We start from the raw sequence: 23,833 nt of genomic DNA, 5'->3' as shown, positions 1-23,833 counted from the left end.
CGATGTCCTTACGGCACCGAGGCCTGATATGTTCAAGCAGCCACAGCTACAGGTGAGCTTTTATATGTCCATGTACACATATGCCAATACAGAGCTAAAATCGCTTTATCAGATTGAAAAGCGAGCTTCTCTATGAAATCACACTTCTCCTTCTGTCTGTCTCTGTAGATCTTTAACCTGATGAAGTTTGACAGTTACGCTCGGTTTCTGAAGTCCTCACTGTATCAGGAGTGTATGTTGGCTGAAGTGGAGGGTCGACCTCTCCCTGACCCCCACCATGTGCCCTGTAGCCCCGCCCCCTCTAAGCACAGCTTTATCTCCGAGCTCTCCACTTTCTCCACGCCAAAAAAGGTAACGGGAATCTTTCCATGGAATTGACATTCCATATCAGTTCTTATTTGACTCATGGCACGGACTATGTACTGTTTAATAGTTGGTACACAATTTAATAATGATTTGTTGTTGCATAAAGCTGAAGGATGTACAATTTTGGGAAGGCTTTGGTAACCTGCATGTAGAAGAACATTTTCCACCATGCGTTGTTTTACGTCCTTCTCCACAATGTGGATTAATCTGATGGCTGCAAGCAGTAGACATTTGACTAGATTTCCTGCTGCATTCGATAAATAGGATGTCAAAATAGCCAACAGCGTAGGTGTACTAGCATACTATTTAGAAGAATACAATGAGGATTGGGAGCCGCCCCAAGTATTTGTGACTCTGAAGATATAATTATCTGCTATTATCATCATCTCCTTGGGTTTACAGAAAAGTTTTGAGAATAAAGTCATCATAGTTTTTATTCCTTGATTAATTTGCCTGATATAACAAAGCAGACACCTTTAGCAACCAGCTGGCTAGTGTTTGCATAGTAGCTGAAGCAGAAAATGAAAAGACAGAAAAAATATACACTCTAAAGGTGAGCAGATCTTGGTGATTACAATCACCAAGTTGTAAATGCATGAAGTAAAGAAAACACACCAAAATTATCCATTATTCACTAACCAGTTTGTTATTGCATAGCTAAGACAGTTCAGAGGATAAACAAACACAGATTTGTCAAGATTACACACAGCAAGAGCGAACACATACATCAGTCTACTCGTTCTTGTCCAATTTTGAAATGCAAAAATATGCATAATTCATCAAACATACCTTTTACCCATTAGCCAACGAGCAAAAACAACTTATAAATTCCATAATGCCCTTGAAAAAAAAAATCTACCATTCACTATAAATTAGAGAAGAAATTAATGTCTCACCTGTGGAATATCATCACTCCAAATCTATTTATCTACCTCTTACACTACCGTTCAAAAGTTTGGGGTCACTTTGAAATGTCCTTATTTTTGAAAGAAAAGCACTGTTCTTTTCAATGAAGATCACTTTAAACTAATCAGAAATCCACTCTATACATTGCTAATGTGCTAAATGACTATTCTAGCTGCAAATGTGTGGTTTTTGGTGCAATATCTCCATAGGTGTATAGAGGCCCATTTCCAGCAACTCTCACTCCAGTGTTCTAATGGTACAATGTGTTTGCTCATTGCCTCAGAAGGCTAATGGATGATTAGAAAACCCTTGTACAATCATGTTAGCACCGCTGAAAACAGTTGAGCTCTTTAGAGAAGCTATAAAACTGACCTTCCTTTGAGCAGATTGAGTTTCTGGAGCATCACATTTGTGGGGTCGATGAAATGCTCAAAATGGCCAGAAAAATGTCTTGACTATATTTTCTATTCATTTTACAACTTATGGTGGTAAATAAAAGTGTGACTTTTCATGGAAAAAACAAAATTGTCTGGGTGACCCCAAACTTTTGAATGGTAGTGTATAGTGTAATCTCGTCCCCCACTACCAGACTCCACTTCATACCTCACAACCATTTTTAGGCATGTCACAATATATTGTGACATGATAAATTGCGATACAAATTTATGCAAATTTGAATCGATGAAATAAAAACTGAATCCCGGTTTTTATCAGGCTGCACAATCTTAGTTTTTCCTAGCTGTAACTGTAATTGCATTGTTGAGACAACAGAAAGCACAATAACCTACAATAGCAGGAATGCACATGATTTCACCCTAGCTGTACTGTAAGTAACACAGCTCTAATGCTGCAAAAAAAAAAAAACAGAGCTAAAATGGGAAAGAGCTGTTGTGTGATTGACTGTACAAATAGATTCAACAAGAAATCCGAGCTCTATTTTTACAGACTGCCGAAAGCTAAAGAAAAGAGAAGCAAATGCAGGTAATAAAAATGTTTGTTAAAGTTTATTGAGAAAAGACCTAATTGTTATTAACTTCTTTCAGTTTTAATAAAAGGAACATTTTAGTTAGTAGGCTATTATAGTTTACTCCAACCTTTACAAATGTGGGCATATAATTATTGTTGGTTATTAAGAAAATGAAACATGAAAAATAAAATGAAAATTAAATGTAAAACAAATCATTAAGTTGATAAAGAATAGGAAAATATATGCTGCTATTTTTGGTAATAACATTTTCTTCATTAAATTTTTTTTTAAATATCATAGGAAAATCTAATTGTGAACCTTATATCGTGAATCGAATCAAATCGTGAATCGGCTGAATCATTACATGCTTAACCATTTCTTTCCAAACTCTCACTCTCCTGATTGGCTGTGGCTCTCCTGACAGTCACCATGTCTGAAGTTGGGATGCGAAGATGTTTGATGTATTAGAGCTGGCGCCTGATATATGCATACAAATTTCCAGCCAGTCCACCCTAACGCCCCCAACACGGCACTGACTGTTAATTAGTATTACAGGATTGTTAGGGCGACTCACAGTAACTCAGGAACATCATATTATAGAGTATTTTTTTTCCTTCCCTTTTTTATTTTTTAACAAAAAGTCCTACACACTGTCGCTTTAATTAACTTTAATTACATTTAATTGTATTGTCCAAGTTACCATATTTATTTTCTTGGATTTGGCGATCTGTATTCTAGGACACACGGAAACCGAGGACAGGCAGGTCGAGTGATGACCTAAGAGATGATCCTGACAGGAGAAATGGCATTTTCTCCTGGTACAGAAACAGGAGCTTTGGTAAAGGTCCGAAGAAACGGGAAATAACAGATTTCAATTATAGTAAGTAATCCTATAACGTCATTCTTGATCTTTCTGTGACCAGGATAAAGGTGGATTTTGCAGATTGTGGACTGTGTTGTGTTGATTGCACAACATGGTTTCAAAGTTTGCTGTTACTGAGACGTGAGATGTTGTGCTGAATAACTTTGCTGGAATACATTTTAGTAATATAAGTAATATTTTAGGAATACAAACGTGTATTAGTGACTGTTTATGTGTTGTGTATGCACAGACGGTAATGGGCGGAGGGAGTCTCAGGGGTCTTTGTCTTCTGGTGCCAGTCAGGAGTTCAACACACCCTGCTCTACACTGAGAAATGAGGTGAACTTGACCAGTGATGAAATCAACCAATGTTGCATATGTTTACAAATGATACTCTTGTATGAGCCTTCTGTGTCAGTACTTATTATCATTATCTTTTACAAATTGTCCAAATCATATGCGAGAATGAGACTGGGACTCCAAAACTGTAATATAGATAAAAATAATAACAATCCTTTAACATATTAAGTGGCAATACCACAGTAATAACAATGCGAATGGATACTGAGAGAAAGATTTCAACTGTGAATTCTGTATCCTGTAAGGTATTTAAAATACAACATAATTCTTATATTCATTCTTACACCAGGTACTAGAATTAACTAGTTTCACATATTGTTTACCATGGAGGGTTCCCAAAATGTACCACACCCAGTGATATTAACATTCCCTTCAGATCAGTGCAGATCTCAGATCAGTTCTGCCCTCGGTCTGATATCACTTCTGGTTCATTTATAATACTACTCTAGCCACAAGGTTGTAGTTTATGTAGTATGGCTCCATTTCGTTAATCAACTTTAGCTAATGAGCTTATGATCCTTGTGTGTGTGTTGGTTCAAGCAGAGGAACTCCACATGGGACAGGGATAAAATAGGGGCGAACAGATCATGTACAGTAGCACTCCCTGATGGCTCAAGCTGCTGTGTGTGTCTGAAGCAGGGTGCTTCCATCAGACAAGTGCTGCTGGAGCTCTGTCAGAAACAAGGCATCAACATGGCCGCCGTCGATCTCTTTCTCGTCGGGGGAGAGAAGGTACTGCTTTACAGCTTCCTGTTGTTCACTAGCTACTTTCACCCGATCAGTATTTACTTATGTTACGTTTGATTGGCTCTGCACTGTTGTGCTTTTCTCTTATTTTTCCTTTTCTTTACAGCCACTGGTGTTGGACCAAGACAGCATGACTCTCAGTTCAAGAGACCTACGAATGGAGAAGCGTACTCTGTTCAGGTAAATTCGATACTTCTGAAATTGGCTGTGTTTCCAACTGGCTTCAAGATCTATATCTCCACTGAGCACTTAAATCAGCACAAAAAAAAAAAAAAAGGAAATGCATTCACCTCATCAGGTGAACACTTTTCCCCATTGGCTGTCAGGATAATTCACAGCCATGTGTGGCTGGGAGCTAGAGAGCAAAATTGGCCCTGCTCTCTGGGTGGGAGGGATGGCATACTCTCTCCCCTGTCAATCACAGCGATACTAGCCAGTCATGGCCATCTGTGGAATATGCAGAAGAGAGTAGATGGCGCTTTTCTTGGAGTGTGTTACGCTGCCCTGTGACGCTACATGAGCAGAAGTTTGAAAAGATGCAGAGATTCTTTTCACATGTATTGAAGGAAGCATGTTTTCCCCACATTCTCTGGTTGGTAGCGGTCATGTGATGGGGAGAGTTAGCTAGTGTGTGGGAATTGGCAACACCATATTAGAGAAAGAATTGGGTTGGGGGGGGACCTTGACTTGTACTGTATTATTTTGTACCAACTGATTGTGCTAACTCTGCTCTAACAACAGGGTTGTAGCTTGATAGTATTCTTAGACCTTGACTTACCTGTACTAGCTTGAGAATACATGCTATTGATGTATGAATGATGGAGACTACAAAGCACTTTTGTAAGTCGTTTTGCATACAGGAATGCGCCAAAAGCTGTACAGTGTCTTGCAAAAGTATTCATCCCCCTTGGTGTTTGTACTGTTTTGTAACATTACAAGCTGGAATTAAAATAGATTTTTGGAGGGTTAGCACCATTTGATTTACACAACATGCCTACCACTTTAAAGGTGCACAATTTTTTTTTTTTATTGTGACACAAACAATAATTCAGATGAAAAAACAGAAATCTGGAGTGTGCATAGGTATTCACCCCCTTTCATATGAAATCCCTAAGTACGAGCTGGTCCAACCAATTCACTTCATAAGTCACATAATTAGTTGATTAAGATCCACCTGTGTGCAATCAAAGTGTCACATGATCAGGTCACATGATGTCTGTATAAATCACCCTGTTCTGGAAGGACCCTGACTCTGCAACACTACTAAGCAAGCAACATGAAAAGCAAGGAACCTCCAAACAGGTCAGAGACAAAGTTGTGGAGAAGTATAGATTAGGGTTGGGTTATAAAAAATATCTCAAACTTTGAATATCCCAGGGAGCTCCATTAAATCCATTATAGCAAAATGGAAAGAATATGGCACCACTACAAACCTGACAAGAGAAGGCCACCCACCAAAACTCACAGACCGGGCAAGGAGGGCATTAATCAGAGATGCAACAAAGACAACACTGAAGGAGCTGCAAACATCCACAGTGGAGATGGGAGTATCTGTCCTTAGGACCACTTTAAGCCATACACTCCACAGAGTGGGGCTTTATGGAAGAGTGGCCAGAAAAGTCATTGCTTAAGAAAACACTTTTGGAGTTTGCCCAACAGCATGTGGCAGACTCCCCAAACACATGGAATAAGATTCTCTGGTCAAATGAGACTAAAATTGAAATGCCATGTGTGTTGCAAACCCAACACCCTGAGAACACCATTCGTACAGTGAAGCATGGTGGTGGCAGCATCATGCTGTGGGGATGTTTTCATCTGCAGGGACAGGAAAGCTGGTCAGGACTGAAGGAAAGATGCACTAAATACAGAGCAATTCTGGAGGAAAACCTGTTTGAGTCAGCCAGAGGTTTGAGACTGGGACGAAGGTTCACATTCCAGCAGGACAATGACCCTAAACATACTGCTAAAGTTACACTGAAGTGGTTTAAAGGGAAACATTTAAATGTCTTGAAACGGCCTAGCTTCAATCCAATTGAGAATCTGTGGCATAACTTGAAGATTGCTGTACACCAACGCAACCCATCTAACTTGAAGGAGTTGGAGCAGTTTGGCCTTGAGGAATGGGCAAAAATCCCAGTGGCTAGATGTGCTAAGCTAATAGAGACATACCCCAAGAGACTTGCAGCTGTAATTGCAGCAAAAGATGGCTCTACAAAGTATTGACTTTGGGTGGTGAATACCTATGCACACTCCAGATTTCTGTTTTTTTTATCTTAATTATTGCTTGTGTCACAATAAAATAGCGATTTTCACCTTTAAAGTGGTAGGCAGGTTGTGTAAATCAAAAGGTGCTAACCCTCCAAAAATCCATTTTAATTCCAGCTTGTAATGCAACAAAACAGGACAAACACCAAGGGGGATGAATACTTTTGCAAGACACTGTAAATAAAAATGAATGAAAGGGTGCTCAGTAAAGTCTTCTAACATTGACACATTATTACATCATATAAAAACAGCTCAGTTATTACAGCTGGCTGTCACCCTGCCGTCCACAAAGAGTCAGCCAGTCACTTTCCTGAAATAGGTTTTCCTCCTGTTTATCTGAAGTGCATAATGCATAAGAGGCAGTATCAAACAAGTTCATGTCTACAGTGAAAGTAGACTATAAATATTTCCCTTCTGTCTTCTATTTTTAGATTGGATCTGGTGCCTATTAACAGATCTGTGGGCCTGAAAGCCAAGCCGACCAAACCCGTAGCCGAGGTGCTGCGGCCTGTGGTCGCCAAGTACGGTCTGCGCCTTAACGACCTGGTGGCTAGAATAGTAAGTCACTTTGCCATGGCAACATGCATTTGTGGCACCACATCTGTGCTCAAGCAAGGGTGGAGCTCAATGGTTTCCAACTGTACTTGAAAGTGCTTTTCTAGAGTCAGTTTTGCCACATAAAGAATCAGAAAGGGTGTCAGATAGCTGGCAGGACTGATCTGAGATCTGCACTAATCTGAACTGAATGTTGATATCACAGGGAGCGGTGCATGATGGGAATCTCTTGTATGTTGGGACTTTTTTTCTCAAATAATATATGAAACCTTGATTAATGCTAGCAAGATATTACATTAATGGCTCCCAAGTTAGCAAGAGGTGGTTTATTTTTATCATTTTGTTATATAAGTGTGTGTGTGTGTATACACACACTGGTGCTTGAAAGTTTGTGAGCCCTTTAGAATTTTCGATATTTCTGCATAAATATGACCTAAAACATCATCAGATTTTCATGCAAGTCCTAAAAGTAGATAAAGAGAACCCAGTTAAACAAATGAGACAAAAATATTATACTTGGTCATTTATTTATTGAGGAAAATGATCCAATATTACATATCTGTGAGTGGCAAAAGTATGTGAACCTTTGCTTTCAGTATCTGGTGTGACCCCCTTGTGCAGCAATAACTGCAACTAAACGTTTGCGGTAACTGTTGATCAGTCCTGCACACCGGCTTGGAGGGATTTTAGCCCATTCCTCCGTACAGAACAGCTTCAACTCTGGGATGTTGGTGGGTTTCCTCACATGAACTGCTCGCTTCAGGTCCTTCCACAACATTTCGATTGGATTAAGGTCAGGACTTTGACTTGGCCATTCCAAAACATTAACTTAATCTTCTTTAAACATTCTTTGATAGAACAACTTATGTGCTTAGGGTCGTTGTCTTGCTGCATGACCCACCTTCTCTTGAGATTCAGTTCATGGACAGATGTCCTGACATTTTCCTTTAGAATTCGCTGGTATAATTCAGAATTCATTGTTCCATCAATGATGGCAAGCCGTCCTGGCCCAGATGCAGCAAAACAGGCCCAAACTATGCTACTACCACCACCATGTTTCACAGATGGGATAAGGTTCTTATGCTGGAATGCAGTGTTTTCCTTTCTCTAAACATAACGCTCCTCATTTCAACCATAAAGTTCTATTTTGGCCTCATCCGTCCACAAAACATTTTTCCAATAGCCTTCTGGCTTGTCCACGTGCTCTTTAGCAAACTGCAGACGAGCAGCAATGTTCTTTTTGGAGAGCAGTGGCTTTCTCCTTGCAACCCTGCCATGCACACCATTGTTGTTCAGTGTTCTGATGGTGGACTCATGAACATTAACATTAGCCAATGTGAGAGAGGCCTTCAGTTGCTTAGAAGTTACCCTGGGGTCCTTTCTGACCTTGCTGACTATTACACGCCTTGCTCTTGGAGTGATCTTTGTTGGTCAGCCACTCCTGGGGAGGGTAACAATGGTCTTGAATTTCCTCCATTTGTACACAATCTGTCTGACTGTGGATTGGTGGAGTCCAAACTCTTTAGAGATGGTTTTGTAACCTTTTCCAGCCTGATGAGCATCAACAACGCTTTTTCTGAGGTCCTCAGAAATCTCCTTTGTTCATGCCATGATACACTTCCACAAACATGTGTTGTGAAGATCAGACTTTGATAGATCCCTGTTCTTTAAATAAAACAGCGTGCCCACTCACACCTGATTGTCATCCCACTGATTGAAAATACCTGACTCTAATTTCACTTTCTAATTAACTGCTAATCCTAGAGGTTCACATACTTTTGCCACTCACAGATATGTAATATTGGATTATTTTCCTCAATAAATAAATGACCAAGTATAATATTTTTGTTTCAATTGTTTAACTGGGTTCTCTTTATCTACTTTTTGGACTTGTGTGAAAATCTGATGATGTTTTAGGTCACATTTATGCAGAAATATAGAAAATTCTAAAGGGTTCACAAACTTTCAAGCACCTCTGTATATACACAGTATGCACACTCCGTATCAGTCAAAAGTTTGTACATGCCTACTCATTCATAGGTTTTTCTATATTTTGACTATTTAATACATTGTAGAACAATACTGAAGACGTCAAAACTGTGACATAACATATGGAACATATATAGAGGATATTACACGGTTGAAGATATGAAGTTTATCTTCAAGTGGTGAATGTATTCATGAGTGAGTGAAGCAAACAAGTGAAAATATTTTCAGCACAAGAAAATAAATTTCATATCTTCATGTAACCATGTAACATTCTTTATATTATATGGACACATCCACACAAATGTGCGTTAATCAAAATTTTTATTTTGATCTTTTTCACCATTTTGACAACATATCAACTAGTCAGCAGGAAAACACTAGGAATGACATCATCTGAGTGAAATATTGGAAATTATTATACATACAGGACACTTTTTGGATGGAATAAAAATGTATTCTATTCCCTTCTAGTGGGTTTCATTCATTCGGTTCAGTATCATGCAATATTGTTGTCATATTATTTATCCTACGTGTATTACGTCTATCTACCCAATGGAGAATGAGCGTTGAATATGGTTTACAATATTGCATGGTTGTTGAGACAACATGACGTCACACGTCAGTGACGTAAAACTTCCACGTTAACGAGCGACTGTGACAATTTGTAAACAAACATGGTCACCAGGTTTGCTTCATTAAATACGGAAGATTTTGAGAGAATTTTGAAAGAGAAAGATGGGTTGAATGCCTGAAAGGAATGTATAATAATAATAATAATAATAATAATAATTTTGGCTAACTTTTTTTTTTTTCATGGTTTATCAGATATATTCCATTCAGCTAGCATAATGTTGAATTCGTCTTCAGCTGGTTCAGTATCATGCTAGGTGAATGGAATATATCTGATAGACCATTCAAAGCCAGCCAATATTATTTAAATATTTCATTCAGATCCGTGATGTATTTCATATGAAAAATATGAGTTTTTCAACAAGAGAAGATAAACTTCATATCTTCAAGCCAACGTGTGATTTTCTTTTTATTATATAGACACATTCACAAACAAAAAGTACCCAAATTTATCAAAACAATTCATCAATTTCCTCGCAAGTGACATATAGAAATTCATGGGTTTGGTTCTTAATTTCCCGGATGTCGCTTGTATGAAAAATACGAGTGGTGTATTTCACAGTAAAACACTTATTTCCATATAATATATGGAATTACTGTATGTTGTAAACAAAATATTTCATATTTTAGATTCTTCAAAGTAGCCAGCATTTACCTTGATGACGCTTTGTACACTATTGGCATTATCTTAACCAGCTTCATGACGTAGTCACCTGCAACGCTTTTCAATTAACAGGTGTGCCTCATTAAAAATTAATTAGTGCAATTTATTGCCTTTTTAATGTGTTTTGAGATCAAACAATGAAAATAGTAAATAATAAAAATACAGTTAATAATCCTATTCCACAAATGTAGTAATCCATATTATGTCAAGAAGCGCTCAACTAAGTAAAGAGAAACGACATCCATCATTACTTTAAGAAATGAAGTGAGTTGTAATGAATAAAAATAAAGAAAAAACATTGAATTAGAAGGTGTGTCCAAACTTTTGACTGGTACTGTGTATATATACAGTGGTATGCAAAAGTTTGGGCACCCCTAGGCAAAATTGCTGTTACTGTGAACAGTTAAGCAAGTTGAAGATGAAATGCTCTCCAAAAGGCATAAAGTTAAAGATGACTCATTCCCTTTATATTTTAAGCAAAAACAATTTTTTTATTTTCACCTTTTACATTTTCAAAATGACAAAGGAAAAGGGCCTGAAGCAAATGTTTGGGCACCCTGCATGGTTAGTACCTAGTACCACCCCCTTTGGCAAGTATCACAGCTTGTAAACGCTTTTTGTAGCCAGCTAATAATCTTTCAGTTCTTACCTGGGGGATTTTCACACATTCGTCCTTGCAAAAGGCTTCCAGTTCTACAAGTTTCTTGGGCTGTCTTGCATGCACTGCTCTTTTGAGATCTATCCACAGATTTTCAATGATGTTTAGGTCAGGGGACTGTGAGGGCCAGGGCAAAACCTTCAGCTTGTGCCTCTTGAGGTATTCCATTGTAGATTTTGGGGTGTGTTTTGGATCATCGTCTTATTGTAGGACCCGTCCTCTTTTTAACTTCAACTTTTTTACAGATGGTGTGATGTTTGCTTCCAGAATTTGCTAGTATTTATTCGAATCCATGCTTCTCTCGACCAATGAAATGTGCCCTGTGCCACTGGCTGCACCACAACCCCAAAGCGTGATTGATCCACACCCGTGCTTCAGAGTTGGAGAGGTGTTCTTTTCCTGGAATTTGGCTCCCTTTTTTCTCCAAACATACCTTTGCACATTGTGGCCAAAAAGTTCTATTTTGATTTCATCAGTCCACAGGACTTGTTTCCAAAATGCATCAGGCTTATTTAGATGTTCATTTGCAAACTTCAAATGCTGAATTTTGTGGCTAGGATGCAGGAAAGGTTTTCTTCTGATGACTCTCTCATGAAGGTCATATTTGTTCAGATGTTGCTGCATAGTAGAACAGTGCACCACCACTCCAGGGTCTGCTAAACCTTTCTGAAGGTCTTTTGCAGTCATCTCATCTCATCTCATCATCTCTAGCCGCTTTATCCTTCTACAGGGTCGCAGGCAAGCTGGAGCCTATCCCAGCTGACTACGGGCAAAAGGCGGGGTACACCCTGGACAAGTCGCCAGGTCATCACAGGGCTGACACATAGACACAGACAACCATTCACACTCACATTCACACCTACGGTCAATTTAGAGTCACCAGTTAACCTAACCTGCATGTCTTTGGACTGTGGGGGAAACCGGAGCACCCGGAGGAAACCCACGCGGACACGGGGAGAACATGCAAACTCCACACAGAAAGGCCCTCACCGGCCCCGGGGCTCGAACCCAGGACCTTCTTGCTGTGAGGCGACAGCGCTAACCACTACACCACCGTGCCGCCCTTTTGCAGTCAAACGGGTTTTTTATTTGCCTTTCTAGCAATCTAACGAGCAGTTCTTTCAGAAAGTTTTCTTCATCTTCCAGACCTCACCTTGATCGCCATCGTTTCTGTTAACTGCCATTTCTTAATAACATCACAGTCTGAGGAAACAGCTACCTGAAAACACTTTGCTACGTTCTTGTAGCCTTCTCCTGCTTTGTGAGCATCAATTATTTTATTATTCAGAATGCGAGGGAGTTGCTTAGAGGAGCCCATGGCTGTTGGTTTTAGGGACAAGTTTGAGGAGTCAGAGAATTTAAATTTATACAGCTTTGAAATCTGCATCATCTGACCTTTCCTAACGAAGAATTTGAACAAGCCACAGCTCAATAAGCTAATTAAGGTCTGGAACCTTGGTAAACGTTACCTGAGAACTCAAATGTATTGGGGTGCCCAAACTTTCGCATGGTGTTCCTTTTCTTTTTTCACTCTCCAATTGTACAAAACAAAAATAATACACAAATCTTGCAGAAAACGCTGAAAAGAAATGTCGTCTTTACCTTTATGCCTTTTGGTGATCAGTTCATCTTTTGCTCACTTAACTATTCACAGTAACAGACATTTTCAGTAAGGGTGCCCAAACTTTTGCTTGCCACTGTAATAAATAAAGCCTTCTGTTACCTCTATGGACCATAGCATTACTTTCTATTTACTTAGGTGTTGTATGGGATGCATAACGTTTAATAAAGAAGCTAAGTATTAAATGCAAAGCTCAGAATTGAAAAGATCTTTTTGTGAACATTTTCCCCAACAGCTACAAACTGTGTTGTCTCAGAGGAGCTACATGCTAACGTTTCTCTATGTTTTTCAGAGCGAAGAGACTGAGCCTCTTGATTTAGGATTGCCCATATCAAACCTTGATGGCTTGCGAGTTGTCCTAGAGCACTCTGAACCAAGCTCTTCTAATGGTATGCCTAGAAGCACACCTGCTTGCACACTTATGGCCCTTTTCCACTACCCTTTTTCAGCTCACTTCAGCCCGACACGGTTCGCGTTTCGACTACCTCAGAGCGGCGCGACTCAGCTCGCTTCAGCCCTGCTTAGCACCCAAAACTCGCACGGTTTTGGAGTAGGGCTGAAGCGAGCCAAACCGAGCCGAGTGGGGCTAGGGGCGTGAGGAGACACTCCCCTGTGCACTGATTGGTGAGGAGGAGTGTCCTCACACGCCCACACACGCCCCGCGAGCACGCTGGGATCTGTAAACACCATAAACCCGGAAGAAGAAGAATTACAAATTACGAGAATTTCTGAAGCCTTATGCGCCTCGCCTCATCTATACGCTCTTGCCAGTATCTGTTTGCGTTGTCGGTGACAACAAGCCACAGCACCAAGACCAGCAACACTAACGACTCCATGTTTATTGTTTATTATCCACTTAAAAGGTCACTAATGTCACTGTTTGCGCCGCCTAACGACATCACGTGACTTCCACCCACTTTCGCTAACTCCACCCAATGTGTCCACCCACTTCCAGCCAGCACGGTTCAGCGCGGTTGTAGTCGAAATGCAACTCCAACAGCCCCACTCAGCTCGACTCAGCACGGCACGGCTCAGCCCAACTCAGCCGCGTTGGTAGTGGAAAAGCGGCATTATTCATTCTGATCCAGTCGTGATACAAAGTTCTTTGGCTGAGTGTGTCAGTGTGCCAGGAGTGTGTGTCCTTCAAATGATAGGAGAGAGGTCACAGGCACACTTCTGCTCACACATATAGCCTTGTGCACTGCTAATAGATTTCCTGGAATTGAATTCACATCATATTGCTTTTACTGATAAAGTGGTGTGTCAGTCAATTCAGGGTCATCACTAACAGCTGTTTTTACCCTTGCTTTGTTTGCGTCTCAAAACAGACAAGTCTAAGACGCTTCCCTCCAAAACACAGGGACCATCATTGACCAGCAGGGGGCAGTCAACACCGGTAAGATTGAGCAGTTTTCGGTTATGTTACAGTAATTGTTATGGCTTTGAGCTGCAACCATTTAGTTTCTAAAATATACCCTGAGCTCAGGTTACTGTTATTTTTAGCATGAAGACTGGTATCTTCTCAGCTCACGCCCAATGTTCCTGGAATAGACTGCTGATACATTTAATCATTTTTAATAAAAGTCTTTGACCTCATTCACCAGCCGAATTTGTAATTTTAAACATTAGGTATGTTCACTTGTAAGGATGTGGCTCATTTATTACGGCTGTTCCACTCCAGGTATTTTTATATCTCATAAGTTATTGTCAAGAAAGAAGATTTTACAATTCAGTCATTTTCTCAAACATGCAGGACAGTGATATATTTGTCAAATTCTACCAAGAACACATTTCATTCAGTTGATCATTACCTTATTAAGGTGATTCAGATGAGTAAACATTAATAAACAAATGTGTTCATTTTAGGTGTCCTAAATCTTTTAATATTAATTTTGTCTTTTGAAGGAACATATTTTAAATAATATTGGCTGCCGTTGAGTGGTCTATCAGATATATTCCATTCAGCTAACATGATATTGAATGAGTCGAAGATGAGTTCAGTATCATGCTAGCTGAAAGGAATATATCTGTTATACCATGAAAGAAAGCCAGACAATATTATTATTATTATTATACACTCTCTTCATATCAGCATTCTCAAAGGCCAACGCTAGCTTACCCGCAACTCATAGCGTGGCAGTCCAGTTACCTTCCAGCCATTGTAGCATTCATTAGTAGTGTTAGCAAAGGCCAATGCTAGCGCAGTCAAGCCAGTGCTACCGAGAGCAAGTAGCACAGGCTAACGACCGAGAAACTACGATTTCTGTCTCCAGACTCTTCTTCCATGCACGCTTGCCACAGTATTTTTCACTCAGACTTAAGTATTCATTTCCTTATGTAATTTACTTAGTTACTTTTAAAATCAACATCAACAACTACACACAGTGGAGTAACCTGGCAGCTGAAATTCTCTCAAAATCTAACTCTTTTAACGAAGCAAACCCAGCGGCCATGTTTGTTTATAAATTGTCACAGTTGCTTGCTAGCGCGGAAGTTTTACATCTCCGACATGTGATGTCGTGTTGTCTTGACAACGTGCTATATTGTAACAATATTGCACATTCATTCTCCATTGGGTAGAGTGACGTAATACATGTAGGATAAGCGATATGCTAACAATATAGCATGCTATGAAACCCGCTAAAAAGGGAATAGAATGCATGTTTTTATTCCATCGAAAAAATGTCCTGTATTTATAATAATACATAATAGACTGTCTTTCAGACAGAAAAATAATGCTGAATGTTGGGGATGACCTGCAAAATCAAAAGCAAGTGTGACAGTCAAAGTCTCCAAAAGATCTGTGGCTGATTCTCCGAGATACTTTGAAAAACTGAGCAGTCAATTATTCCCATTAAAAACTGTATGAAGTGTACCGGAGACTTCTGATGTATTTTTAAAGTCAATGGTTGTAAAGAGAAATATTAACTTTGTTTGGTTTAGTGCTGTTTACTGCTGTTGATTTGAATTAAAGTTTTTTTTAATTATTATTTTTGAAGGCATCTAACAGCGTTTCTTTACATATGCCTAAGACTGTTGCACATTAATGTACATGTGTGTACCAACAACTCTCCTTGTTTTAATATTAATGTTGTCATTGTCAGGGAGATCACAGGCCCTCAGAGAAACCTGTGAAAGGGGAGAGAGGAGATAAACCCCCAATCAGCAAGACACCCCAAAAAAAGAAAGGCACCAAGATTCATCTGGATGATGCTGAAGGTGACATTTGAATCTCTGTCTAGCTCTCAGTCCTTTCTCTTACCTTTAGTGTTTACTGATGAGATGAATTGAATGTTTATCTGTAGCTACACATCAGATCAGAGTAATCAGTTAGATTTCTGACTTGGGCAGTAGAGAGTACTGGCATTCTGTTATTTAACATGCCTGAGATTGTTCTACACTGCACAATAGCCAGAGTTTCCCCTAGATAAACTGAAAAGAACAGTGCGCCATAGGTGGCATGTAAGCTGGGGGGGGCATTCTCCAGAAAATTTTGAAATATAAGGGTTCATTTCGTGGCTTCCAGTGACGTCTAAAGCTGATTTTTACCAATTCAACATGTTGGGGAAAAGGCTATATTTTACTTATAAATTTATTGAATTCCCACCTTAAAAACAGAAAAAAAAACAGTCAATACAATACCCACTTGCCAGTGTTGTAGTCGAGTCACTAAACCTCGAGTCCAAGTCCAGTCTCAAGTCCCCAGTGTTCAAGTCCAAGTCAAGTCCCAGTCATTAAAAAAAAATTTCGAGTTGAGTCCGAGAACAAGTCCGAGAACAAGACTCCAACCACACCATGTGATGGTGGCTGTTTTAGCACCATTAACATTAGTTTGTTCCTGAGCATGATGTATGAACAGGTGAATGTGATTTATCAGGGAGTGCGAAGTATTCTGTCAGAGATGGTTGGGAGATGGATGTAAGTGCAGAAGGTACATTTATTAATACAAATGAAGACGGTAAACAATCCAGAACGGCAGGCAAAATCATAAAACGGTGAAACAGGCAATAGGTCGAGCGAGGCACAAACAGGCTATCATAGACTCGGCAGAATCAAAGACAAGAAACAGGAAATTGGGAAACCAAACAAAGAAATAAGGCTCGGTCAGCAATGCAACTCAATAATTCACAAAAATAAGTGTGTTTTCACAGTTTTTATATTGATGCAGTGATTGCGCCTTAATCCTGTGCAGGTGTGAGTCGTTTACAGTGCGTGCGTGAGAGTCCACTTGGCGTGCGCACTGTCCGGAGTGCGCCTGAGAGCCTATTATCTGATGCACGCTCCAAGGCACGCAGGTGTGACACTCTTGCATGAAATTAGTACAAAATTAATGTAGATATAAATATCTTATGCCAAATTATTATGGCATGTTCAGGGATGAGAATTTTCCGCCGATCGGCGGATTTCCGACTTTTTCAGACCAAAATGATCGTTTTTGAGATCGATGTAAATCCGTTGAGAAATTTTCGGGGGGGATGGTTAACGATCTGGTCACCTTATAACATCCTGATTCTTGGTGGGTTCTGGGTTAACGCACTCGAGTCTTTCGACATGTCGTAATTAACATTCACTTTTGCGACAATGTTCGACTTATTTGTGGTAGATTTTTCGGGAAATCCCATCGCATGCAGTGTATAAACACAAGTGCGCATGCTCTCCACGTGTGGCTTGCAATCGCCGTTCACCAACCTGTACACACTGTTTGACGATTCGCATTGGTAACATCGGAAAGACACGTATTCAGGCAGGATATTTTAGCATATCGACAATGGCAAAAGTCCTAGATAAGAAAGAAGAGGATCGAGCGAGGAAGATTGATAAAGGTGCAGGAATAGAGAACTGTTTTCGATGGGCTTGGTTAGAAAGAACACTGAATGTCGAGATCGACAAGCAGACTGTCACAACGAAGCTCAGTGATCACATCCGGAAAATAGACGTCCCAGGAAAAGTACTTTGCTCATTGTGTTCTGACATGATAAACTACACTAGTAGAGGGGCAAGGACTATCGAACTTCACATATACACCAAAAAACACAAAGGTGGATCGAAAATTATTTTGCCTGTTCAATGGTTCATTATATCGCACGAATCAATGCCATGGTGTGTGTGTGTATCTATCTCAAATACATGTCATATATAAGTGTGTATCTTTTATAAATGGGGTTAGCTTATCTAATGTAGCATGTTGGGGAGAATCATAGTATCATATCTATATTTCTGATAAAATTTTAGGTATGATACCATGTATAACTCTCCTACTTATTGCTCATTTCATAGGGGGATTGCTGGCATGTGCCGCGCGGGAGCGTCTGCCCAAATTTTTTAGGCCGAGATGAACTTTATAGTTTTTGATTTTAAAAAACATTTCCAATATGTAATGTCAATTGTACATGCCTGTTCTTTAATTCAAAATCACCATCTTGATCTTCAAATTGACCATATGGTATCTGTATTACATTACACAACATCCTGTCCAGATAAAACCTAGTTAGTACACACAACAGTTGAAAGGGAAGTGATAAGTGATGTTGAATGTTGCCTGCTTAATATGCAAGACCTCCTGCTACCATGATAACATCAGAAGAAAGCTTATAATATATCATATAATATATGATAGAACTTTTTTCTGGTTTGCACTTCATTTTAAAGGATTAGAGTATTCAAAGACATGAATAGCAAAAATGCAGAAATATAATACTGTAGAGCTCGTTTATATTAAAAGGTGCATTGATATTTTTTTTTTTTTTAAATCATCAAATGTGAATTGATTAAAAACAAGTCTCTTGTACCATATTAATCATTTTCACCTGGTAGTCCACCAAGAAGGGGAATTTATTTCCAAATACATTGCAACTTTTTGCTGATAAAATTAATGGTTTTGGGGTAAAAAAAAAAATAGGCAAAAATCATTAGCTCCCACCCCCTGGGCCCCCACTGGGGCTCTGCCCCTGGGCCCTGCTGGGTGCCTGCGGCCCCCAAACTCCCGGCTTTTTTCAGACTTTATTATTTTTCATTCTCATCCCTGCATGTTACAAAAAATAAAGAAAAAATCCAAGTCCTCGTCTCCAATTTACGAGTCCAAATGCAGTTAATGCACATGTCTGAGTCCGAGTCATTAGTGCTCAAGTCCATGTCAAGTCATGAGTCCTTAAAATTAGGGCACGAGTCGGACTCGAGTACTACAAGCCTGCCACTTGCATCTCACAAACAGTGTACTGTTCCAAAGTAGACTGCAGTTTATTTCACATCAAACACAGTGAAGGGTGATGCAACATGGCACGAGTTGTTCAAAATACTGATCATTAAATTTTGCCAATCGTGTGGATGACTAAATACTCTCACTGTCAGACTCGAGCTGGTCAGCAACGTGCAGCAAACTGGCCGTCATGGTCTCACAACTATGGTCTGCCACTGTTGCGGAGTTGTTTTCTTTGTGAAAAACTCCGTAATTGAGCTGAAACCCGTCTGTGTTTTGCTCACTTGTACCCGGATTGAAGGCTCCACCATTTTTGCGTAAGTTACCTATGAATATTAATTGCGCATCGCTCATCCAATCAACGCAGGATACCGCACACACTCGGCCAATCAGCATGGAATACCCTTGTCTGACATCAGCTGTGAACTTAAGTTCAGGCCCATGGGCTTGCATGGACTGTATTGATTACCTGCTCAAAGGCTACAAAACACATGCATGTTGATTCTAGCTTTATACTGTAGGCCTAAATAGTAAGCATCGTGGCGGCGGTTTAATGGGTAGCGGCATGTCACTAAGCGTATCGGTCAATAAATGAAGTGGAGCAGGGCCGCTACACTAACTAACACAAACTATTAAACATCATGGACGATGCCAGTCACCCTCTGCACACCGCCATCAGCAACCAGAGAAGTCTGTTCAGTGACAGAATGCTCCTTCCCAAGTGCAGGATGAACAGACTCAAAAACTCTCCTTTGTCCCTCACGCCATCAGACTGTACAACTCCTCTCTGGGGGGGAGGAGGGGTAACAGGAGGACAGAGGACGGGAAGGAGCAGTAGCCTAGCTTAACAATAAGCAATACCGGACAATGTGCAATATCTCTCCTGCCGCCGTCCCCCTTCCCCATATCTTTTATTCTTTTTATATTTGTATATGTAAATAATTTATTTTAATTTATCTAGAAGTTTTCTCTATTTATTTTCTCTGTTTATCTGTAATGATGCTGCTGGAATCTTAATTTCCCTGAGGGAACCTGCCCAAAGGGATCAATAAAGTTTTATCTACTCTAATCTAATCTACACTATGATGCTTTAGAGGAAATCCTGATAGCCATTTTAGTATTGTACTCTTGAGTTGTGCAGTTTGTAGTATGGTCTCTAATTACAGTTTTGATACATACTACAAAGAAAAATCAGAATCAGAAATCAAAAACACTTTTACTGCCAGGTATGTGGACACACACGAGGAATTTGACTCCGGTTTCACTTAGCTCTCATAGTACAAAAACAGATAAAAAGCGTATAAACAAACAAACAAAAAAACAAACAAACAACCCAAAAAAAAGGTGCAATAGGTGCATTGTGCAAACTAATCCAGGTAAGTCAAGTATGAAATAGATAAATAAATATAAAGTATACAGTGTGCACAGAATGACGGTATGAGTGTGCAGATATTTTACAAGTGATATTATTGATATGTGAATCTGGATTTTAGCTGTTCATCACAGAAAGGATTTTTCCTTTTGGTGCAATATGGTGCATAGTGCAAAGATGAAATAGTGAATATAAATATAATATAAGTAACAGTGAGCACAGAATGACAGTATGAGTGTGCAGATATTTTGCAAGTGATATTACTGATATATGAATCTGGATTTTAGCTGTTCATCAGAGAGACAGCCTGAGGGAAGAAACTATTCTTGTGTCTGGTTGTTTTTGCATACAGTGATCTATATCGCCTCTCTGAGGGGAGAAGTTTAAACAGTTTGTGACCAGGGTGTGATGGGTCTGCAGAGATGTTACCTGCCCATTTCCTGACTCTGGACAGGTACAGGTCTTGGATGGAGGGCAGGTTGACACCAATAATTTTCTCTGCAGACCTTATTGTCCATTGCAGTCTGTTCTTCTCCTGTTTGGTGACCGATCCAAACCAAACAGTGATGGAAGAGGAAAGAACAGACTGAATGATGGCAGAGTAGAATTGTGTCAGTAGCTCCTTAGGCAGGTTGAGCTTCCTGAGCTGGCGCAGAAAGTACAACCTCTGCTGAGCCTTTTTGACGATAGTGACTATGTTGGTCTCCCACTTCAAGTTCCGAGAGATTGTGGAACCCAGAAACCTGAAGCTTTCAACAGCAGTCACAATGTTGTTGGTGATGGTGATGGGCAGCAGAGTGGGGGGGCTCCTCCTAAAGTCCATTGTCATCTCCACAGTTTTGAGCGTGTTCAGCTCCAGATTGTTCTGACCGCACCAACAGACCAGCCGTTCAACCTCCCATCTGTATGCAGACTCGTCACCGTCTCGGATGAGGCCGATGACCGTTGTATCGTCCGCAAATTTCAGGAGTTTAACAGACGGGTCTCTTGAGGTGCAGTCGTTTGGTATAAAGGGAGAAGAGCAGTGGGGAGAGCACACACCCTTGGGGGCCGCCAGTGCTGATAGTCCGAGTGCTGGATATGATGCTCCCCATTCTCACCTGCTGCTTCCTGTCAGCCAGGAAGTTTGTAATCCACTAACAGGTGAAGGAGGGCACAGTGAGCTGGGTGAGCTTGGTGTGGAGGATGTCTGGAACAATGGTGTTGAATGCCGAACTGAAGTCCACAAACAGGATCCTGGCATATGTCCCTGCAGTGTCAAGGTGTTGCAGGATGTAGTGTAGACCCATATTTATTGCATCATCCACTGACCTGTTTGCCCGGTAGGCAAACTGCAGGGGGTCCAGCAGGGGGTCTGTGATGTCCTTCAGGTATGACAACACCAGTCTCTCGAAGGACTTCATGACTGCAGATGTGAGGGCTACAGGTCTGTAGTCATTCAGTCCTGTGATATTGGTTTTCTTAGGAACTGGGATCATTGTGGAGCGTTTGAAGCATGAGGGGACTTCACACAGCTCCAGGGATCTATTAAAGATCTGGGTGAAGATGGGAGCCAGCTGGTCAGCACAGACCTTCAGACAAGAGGGTGACACACCATCTGGGCCAGGTGCCTTCCTGATCTTCTGTCTGTGGAAAAGCTGACAGACATCCTCTTCACAGATCTTGAGTGCTGGTGGGGGGTCAGAGGCGGGGGGTGGCAGAATGGTAGGGGGTGTAAATGGGTCTTTAATGACTGAAGGGGGGAGAGGTGTGAATGTGTCGAATCTGCAGTAAAACACATTCAGCTTGTCAGCCAGTTGATACTGCAGTGTCGGGGGATGGTCTCCTATAGACCCTTTTCACGTGATGTCACGACAAACGCGGCCGCCATTTTGGACATGTACTACCAGTAGTTTACCACAGCCAGCATTGAAGAACGGCAGCAAAGAAAGTGTTTATTTTCAGCAAGACTTCCATCATGCCACTATATTGTTGTGCACCTGGATGTAGTAACCATCAACAAACAAGGCAAGGGTTATCATTTTATCGGATCCCAGTAGATGCTGACCGACGGAGAAGATGGATAGCGGCACACCAACGCTTGTGTAGTGACCACTTTGTTGGAGGTAAGACGAATAAAATTAGCCAGAAAAGGCATTACATTGCTGTTAACATTCTGTGGCGGCGAGTGTGTAACCAAATAGGCTAAAATAACCCATTGTAACCTCTTTGTTCTTCTGTAGTAGCTATTAGCTAACGACATTAGCTAGCGTTGTGTTCCTTTGCTGTTGGTAGACTGTAGGACAGATCAGAGGCAGTGTCCTACAAACAGCGCTTAATTTGAGGGGGAGCAAGCCGGAGCGCGCTCCGGAACCTCAGGCGTTGGCTCCGGCAGCTATTTACACTGGATCCAGTGATCCGACACCTCTTTTGACTATGTAACAAAAAAAAAAAATAATAATAATTAAATAAAAAAATGCAAGTTTATTTAGTGTTAATGTCTGATTTTGATATCTGTCTTGTTGGTGATTTCTCTCATGAAACGACATCCACAAAATATCTGCAGATGAACTTAATTTGCAGTGTTATTACAAAACATGCCCAGAAGCGCAACGCCGCGCCCCCCTCTTTTTTTCCGCACCGGAGCCGCTCATCCTCTGTGCTCCGGGACCTCCCACTTTACAAATTAAGCACTGCCTACAAATAAGTGTTCAAAATAAGAGGAACATTATTTGTCTCTTAAATCCAGGCCGTTCCCTGTAATCTGTAACAACGGTTGGAGAAAGTAATGGCAAATAGTGAGTGCACAAACCATAGAAGGGAAACTGTACACAGCGCCAGGGCAGTGTGATGGTATGTCTACTTTTAGATTGTGTTAGCTTATCAATGAACACACTCGTCACTCGATGAGTTTCACATCTTTACGACGGATACTTAAATGTGTGTTAGGTATTATTGTTGCAGTCTAAGCAGTCATTGTAGCAGCTAGATGAGCAAGAACCGAAAGGGTCTGTGCCATAAACTGTTATTTCTGTACGGCGTTGCTAATGTGTCGTTACTGTTGTTATTTCTCCCTCTGCTCGCCCTGTAAATGCCCTACGTCGCTGGATAGCGAAGGTGTTTTCTGCATCTCGCTCCTTTTTCTTGTATGTTCTCCGTTTGTCGCCTTCCTCGCATTCAAACCAATTCGAGCCGAAGTCCGCTACATGTCCAAAATGGTGGTCGCGTTTACGAAGGTCACGTGACTGAAAAGGGTCTATAGTCAGTAATGTTCTGCAGGCCTCTCCACACTGATGTCAGATCGTTTGTTGAAAGGCTGTTTTTAATCTTATCAGCATAGCTCCTCTTAGCTGCTTTCACCTCCATTGTCAGTGTGTTTCTGGTCTGATTATACAGAACTCTGTCTCCACTTTTGTAGGCCTCTTCTTTGTTCTGTCGAAGTTGCCTGAGTTTTGCAGTGAACCAGGGTTTATTGTTGTTGTATATGCAGAAGGTTTCGGTAGGCACACACACATCCTCACAAAAACTGATGTAAGATGTCACAGTGTCAGTCAGTTCATGCAGGTCTGAGGCTGCAGCCTCAAAAACACTCCAATCAGTGCAGTCAAAGCAGGCTTGTAGTTCCACTTTGGCCTCATCGGACCATCTCCTCACCGTCTTAACTACAGGCTTAGCAGCTTTCAGCTTCTGCCTGTA

General features: G+C 40.7%; 1 protein-coding gene across 5 annotated transcripts in view; it reads left to right on the top strand.

Annotated features, from left to right (window-relative positions):
• Positions 1 to 23,833, top strand: part of rgs12a (regulator of G protein signaling 12a) — a 101,330-nt gene that overhangs the window by 55,081 nt on the left and 22,416 nt on the right. For 4 of the 5 annotated variants that reach the window (XM_060934022.1, XM_060934051.1, XM_060934060.1 and 1 more), the window contains 10 exons: positions 1 to 52; positions 169 to 351; positions 2,978 to 3,119; positions 3,352 to 3,440; positions 4,002 to 4,193; positions 4,315 to 4,388; positions 6,905 to 7,031; positions 12,883 to 12,979; positions 13,919 to 13,986; positions 15,695 to 15,809. The exon at positions 1 to 52 is cut by the window's left edge and continues 92 nt beyond it. In XM_060934022.1, coding sequence (XP_060790005.1) covers positions 1 to 52; positions 169 to 351; positions 2,978 to 3,119; positions 3,352 to 3,440; positions 4,002 to 4,193; positions 4,315 to 4,388; positions 6,905 to 7,031; positions 12,883 to 12,979; positions 13,919 to 13,986; positions 15,695 to 15,809 — 1,139 coding nt within the window. The remainder of the gene's footprint in view (positions 53 to 168; positions 352 to 2,977; positions 3,120 to 3,351; positions 3,441 to 4,001; positions 4,194 to 4,314; positions 4,389 to 6,904; positions 7,032 to 12,882; positions 12,980 to 13,918; positions 13,987 to 15,694; positions 15,810 to 23,833) is intronic. The other variant, XM_060934032.1, reaches the window with a different exon arrangement.

This window comes from Neoarius graeffei, chromosome 1 (genome assembly GCF_027579695.1).
Source record: "Neoarius graeffei isolate fNeoGra1 chromosome 1, fNeoGra1.pri, whole genome shotgun sequence".
Lineage (NCBI taxonomy): Eukaryota > Metazoa > Chordata > Actinopteri > Siluriformes > Ariidae > Neoarius > Neoarius graeffei.
The sequence above is the reverse complement of the archived record's forward strand: the minus strand, read 5'-3'. Positions and strand labels throughout refer to the sequence as shown.